The sequence below is a fragment of the Schistocerca nitens genome, chromosome 2 (genome assembly GCF_023898315.1).
Source record: "Schistocerca nitens isolate TAMUIC-IGC-003100 chromosome 2, iqSchNite1.1, whole genome shotgun sequence".
Classification (NCBI taxonomy): Eukaryota; Metazoa; Arthropoda; class Insecta; order Orthoptera; family Acrididae; genus Schistocerca; species Schistocerca nitens.
Window position 1 is genome coordinate 910,245,537 of NC_064615.1, and position 6,000 is coordinate 910,251,536.

Here is a 6,000-nt window from a genome sequence, read left to right on the forward strand (position 1 = left end):
ACTTTGTTATTATATGCAATTTCTGCAGCCAACTTTGGTTCTGTCTGTAATGAATGTCGCAATGAAAAGCGGTGTTTTACGAGACCGTCAATATGATAGTAACAGTCAACTTTACCTGGAAACATTTCACTATGATGGAAGCTCATAAATGAGGACACTGTGAATTTCACTTTACTGCTTTTGTCCACATTCGTCCCATAAATGTCGTCAGACAAACAGGATCGATTATAAAATTTGGGCTACCATTTTTTGTAACCCAAAATCTCTTCCATGATAACAAGCTTTACATTAACATTTTGTTTTTTGGATGATGTCACCATACATTGAACGTACTCATACAAAGAATATATCCTGTCTTTTCTTCTTATCACCTGCTTTATGGGAGCAAATGTACGATCACATGGTAAAAATGAATGGCCACGCACAGTAAAATGCTGGAATACATCTTTGAATCTGCCAGAACTTACAAGGCAGTTCATTACCCTAACCGCTGTGTTGTTCTTATTTTGCGCAGGGCACCCATCCGAGAACAGGTGTAACTCAGTAACACTATCAGGTATCTCCGTGTTGATGTAATCAAACAAAAACGAACATACTTTGTTAGGTCCTTTGTGGGCAGTACCTTCATGGTACAGATATACCTTGGGGTTGGGTTGGGTTGTTTGGGGAAGGAGACCAGACAGCGAGGTCATCGGTCTCATCGGATGAGGGAAGGACGGGGAAGGAAGTCGGCCGTGCCCTTTCAGAGGAACCATCCCGGCATTTGCCTGGAGTGATTTAGGGAAATCACCGAAAACCTAAATCAGCATGGCCGGACGCGGGATTGAACCGTCGTCCTCCCGAATGCGAGTCCAGTGTCTAACCACTGCGCCACCTCGCTCGGTGGATATACCTTGGATTTGCTGCTCTTTAGGTCTGTAATACAGAATGCATTAACGTTAATTTGCCGTAAATAAAAAGCTTCCTGTACTGGGAGCTTAGGCAACTGCAGATTTTGCATATAATCGAAACACAATGCTACCACACGGTCATTTTCTGCACACTTCTCCTTAACAGCACCCATCTTTAAATAGAATTTTTTGCTTATTCTTTTATGTACCGTGGGTTCCGCTACGGCCACACGCTTTGCAGTATCGTTCAATGATGGACTCTTAGTCTTCACTGAAAGTGACTCACAACAGCAGCAAGTATCGATTTGCGGCCGCCCAAAGCGTAAGTTGAAACGCTCATTGAAAACCCTTAAATAAATTCCATATGACACTGTGGTATGAGGATATAACTTCATGAACAGTTCGTACATACTTTTTACAGATAATTCAGGATTTAAGTAATACATTTCTTTGCTTGAATAATGAGAGATTTTAGTAGGGAATGTTTTAATATGATTCTCAATTATCGATAGGACTATATGTGGTGTTGCAATGGTTGAAGCAGTACATCCTCTACTGTCACATGGGCGAACATTATTTTTCACACAGTTACAAATTCGTCGCACACGTTCATTTCTAATGCCAAAAAGGCTACAAAATGCCTTTTTGCACACTTAGACCCGCCCAGCATCTCCAGTTACCACGTGATATCGATAATCTAGTGCTCTTGGCTTAGGCTGGCCATCACTTTTCCGGGGTCTTCTGGGTACCACGTCTTCTTTTTTGATCAGCCCTGCAAGGTAGCCATCTGGTGTGTTCTTACTCCCAAAATCGTGAAATTTAGTGAATATATCTATCTGTTCATGTTCAGAGATCCTCTTGAAACACAGTTTCTTAGATCAGAAACATATTAATACACGAATACCATTGTCAGAAAATGTAAAAGAGTTGCAAAAAAATTACTTACGTAAAATCAATTTTTTTTATTGATAGAGTAAATTATCTATATGATATTTGCGTACCATAAAACTTAGAACAGATGGGAACCTCTAAGAAGTAAAAAATACACAGACAAGAGATTAATTCACATAGCCTTTGAACTTACCCACAGTCAGGTCCTATTTTTACAGCATTAATTTCTCTTCCACTGTGATTCAAGTAACCAATTCCCTTCGTTCTGGCAGCTTTTATAACATTTCTTTTATATAGTTCCGGTTGCGCACCTCTCTTCTTCGACATTGTGCATAGATAATCCAAAGAAACGTGTTCTATAAACAAAACTAAACGACAATGTATACGCAGCTGCTACAACAATGCACACAGGTAACAAGATCACAGGCGTCAGATGTGCTGCCATCTGGCATGCATTCTATTCACTACATGAAACAAGATCCGAGTATGTTCGTTTGGTACTGCCATCTGGCATTTCTTGCAATAGTAAGTCCTGGACTCATGTTGCTACTGCAAAGAACACGAAAAACTGTATGCCTGTAAAAGCACTAATATGTGTAAGACAAGTGTGATTTTGCATAGATGCTGCACCTAAGTATCCTGAAGCCTTCTCTGCATACATCTAATTTTTGCCAAAAAGTGGACATGTTTGCTTGGTAGAGTAATTATTGAGTACGATTACGTGGAGACAGAGTTTGTACAGCCATCGACGACATAGTGTAACTGAGGTGGAATAAAGGGGACCAGCTCACATTCGCCGAGGCAGATGGAAAACCGCATGAAAAACCATCCACAGTCTGGCCGGCACACCGGACCTCGACACTAATCAGCCGGGCGGATTCGTGCCGGGGGCCGACACGCCTTCCCGCCCAGGAAACAGTGCGTTAGACCGCGCGGCTAGCCGGGCGGGCTCCCGTAATACATAGTTGAATGAAACGAGTGCTAATTCAGATATACGTGCAGGAGAACGCCTGTAAAGTTTTAAAAGCAGAAGAGAGGTTGAACGAACGTGACTTTTCCCACTAATACCGTAGTGTTTAGTAACACTTCTTCTTAGTCACACAGATAGTTCCAGCCCACACAAAATTTCTGATATAGTTTATAAAGCATCACGAATAGCAGTGCACTGTGTGAGTTTAGTGACGTTTTCAGACCTGTGGTATCTTGCTTTGGGTAAACACTCGAAAACAGTTGTACAACTCATTGAAAGAAGAGGTTTCAACAAATGATACAGCCTCACTGGAAAAATGTCACCGTCATTCAACGTATTTATGACTGTGATGCCCGTTGTGAAGAAGAGGTAGGAGAGAGGTACTGGCAGAAATCAAACTATGGAGCGGGGTTGTCGGTCGTGCCTGGACACAGGTTATAAAAACATTGCTACGCAAGGCAGTGTTTCGGGTTTCACTCCCAGGTCCTAACAACAGCTTTAATTTGCCAAGAAAGTCACTTCATCATGAGTCATTCAACATTTTCGTATCTTGCTCTTCACGTTATGTTACGAATCGCATCTAAAAAGCGTCATTATTTATTTTACACAGTTTGCCCTTTCCTATACCTGGCTATGTTACTTCTCGAGTTGCATGGATGCAAGGGTTTACCGCCAGTATCAGAAAAACTTCTAGATGAAAATGGTGAAAGCATCATTTGGGTTGTAGCTGCATTACTTTTTAAAGAAGAATGAACACTCAGAACGAGTCGACTGCACTTAGGCCCTACATGTTGGAGTCAAAATAGTGGCGCAAAGTTGGGAACTTTCACTCAACTCTCTCGTGCATTTACATAAAGATACTGCCCTTTTTCACGTACAACTACAGTGCATTTCTTATTTCTTGAAATTGAGTAGATGTGAGTTCTATTTAAATATGTACATTTAAGCTCCGAAAGGGGTACACCCAAGTCTCCCAAAAACAGAGAATGAAAATGTCAACCAAAAAAGACTGCCCATATATCACTGTCCACGCACCAGATATTTTCGTAAACCTATTGTAGTTTTATTGCCGTTGCCTTGTAAGTAGTGCTCTATTATGACACTGCGTTCCAGTAATTTTTATTTAGAGTACATGCCGGCACGGTAACTCTGCGTGTTCGGTCAGAGGGTTAACTGCCCTCTGTAATAAAAAAACTGAGTTAATGGATCAATGACGGCCGGTCGCGTGTGGCCGAGGGGTTCTAGGCGCTTCAGTCCGGAACCGCGCGCCTGCTACGGTCGCAGGTTCGAATCCTGCCTCGGGCATGGATGTGTGTGATGCCCTTAGGTTAGGTTTAAGTAGTTCTAAGTTCTAGGGGACTGATGACCTCAGATGTTAAGTCCCATAGTACTCAGAGCCATTTGAACCCTTTGATCAACGACGAACTGAACGGGTGTCTTGCGACGCCCGCCCCGAACGAAAACGAACAAAATGAGATTAAAAATAAAAAAGATAGCTGAGTGGTCTGCTTGAGGATTGCCGTCCTACGGGCCCGGATTCGATTTCCGGCTGGGTCGGGGATTTTCTCCGCTCAGGGACTGGGTGTTGTGTTGTCTTCATCATCATTTCATCCACATCCGGCGCGCAGGTCGCCCAATGTGGCGTCGAATGTAATAAGACCTGCACCAAGGCGGCCGGACCTGCCCCGCAAGGGGCCTCCCGGCCAATGACGCCAAACGCTCATTTCCGTTTTCCACACCATTACAACGTTCCTTTTCACAGATCGCGGCTTCCCGCTAAGGCAACCGAAGAGATAACAAAAAGCAACAGAAAGCATAGACAGAAATGTCGTAGACTGTTAAAAAAAAATTGGGAAAAAATCGAAGCGAGGGTAAACCACAAGTATCTGAAAGTAAAACCGAAAATTTTTTTCGTGGTATAAAATGCAAATGCCCACAGAATAGTGAAAAATAGAAACAGAACAATCGCGGATGATGATTCTTTTAAATGTCTGTAAAATAAGAAACTAGCGTTGCCGGAGTATCTGGATAGTCTGTTATAAAGATTTACTTTATCACATACTATTGCTTTCGGCACCTCACGCACTAGGCAAGACCGCAACATGAGACGTTGATGAGGTTGATGTGCTGTGAGAGTTTGCATGTACAAATGCTGGACGAAAAGCTCACAAATACGACCCATAACTAAGGAGGCACGCTTTTGCTTGTTTCGGATAGCATAAACAATGGCCTACCTTTATCCTGTCGACTCTTCTTGCGAGGCCTACCACAGTGACGCCATGCCGGAGCAGAGCTTGCGTTATGGCAGCGCCTATGCCCGCGCTGGCGCCGGTAACCAGTGCAACGCGACCTGTGTACCTCTCCATAGCGCTATCGCAGCTCGTCTGGTACGACTCTGCAAAACACACTCGACTTGTCGCTCTCCGTATTCCGAAACAGCTGACCTTGCTTGCACACTGGCAACTTTCTGGTTCGTCGCTGCTTATGCAGCGTGAAATCTTAATAGAATTATGTAGCACACTTCCCTCACTTGTTCGGTATATGGGATCCTGTTAGCTCACCATATACTAGTAGTCTTGGTATCACGGGAACGTTCTATGTTATTTCATGCGGTCCTATATTTGACGTCTGCTACTTAGAAAAAAATTGTTACCAAAGCTGGGTCATCCCATTCCCTTTCCTCTATCGGAACATGACTTGATTATATTGCATCTCATGATGCAGCTAAAATGCTGCGAAACCGGTCGTGCCTATAAATAAAAAATGGAAATGAGCGTTTGGTGTCATTGACCGGGAGGCCCCTTACGGGGCAGGTTCGGCCGCCTTGGTGCGGGTCTTATTACATTCGACGCCACATTTTTCTTATCTCATTTTGTTCTATCTTGTGCGTTGAATTTGTTCGTGGCGGACGTCCGATGTCACTCGTTCAGGTTGTTCGTTGATTCGTTCACTCAGGATTTTTTTTTTTTTTTTTTTAATTGCCTAGGGTAGCTAAACCCTCTGACCGAACACGCTGAGCTACCGTGGCGGCTATATTGGGTGACTTGCGCGCCGGATGGGGATGAAATGATGATGAAGACTACACGACACCCAGCCCCTGAGCGGAGAAAATCTCCGACGCAGCCGGGAATCGAACCCGGGCCCCTTAGGACGGCAGTCCGTCATGCTGACCATTTTTTTTAAATCCTATTTTGTTCTATATTGTTGGTTGAATTTGTTCGTGGCGGACGTCCGATGAACCCGTTCAGG

At 43.6% G+C, this 6,000-nt stretch overlaps 1 protein-coding gene across 1 annotated transcript in view; it reads right to left on the minus strand.

Annotated features, from left to right (window-relative positions):
* Positions 1-5,117, minus strand: part of LOC126234703 (dehydrogenase/reductase SDR family member 11-like) — a 66,087-nt gene extending 60,970 nt beyond the window's left edge. The window contains exon 1 of the mRNA XM_049943445.1: positions 4,986-5,117. Within this exon, the coding sequence (XP_049799402.1) occupies positions 4,986-5,117 (132 nt within the window). The remainder of the gene's footprint in view (positions 1-4,985) is intronic.
* Between the last annotated feature and the right edge of the window lie 883 nt (positions 5,118-6,000).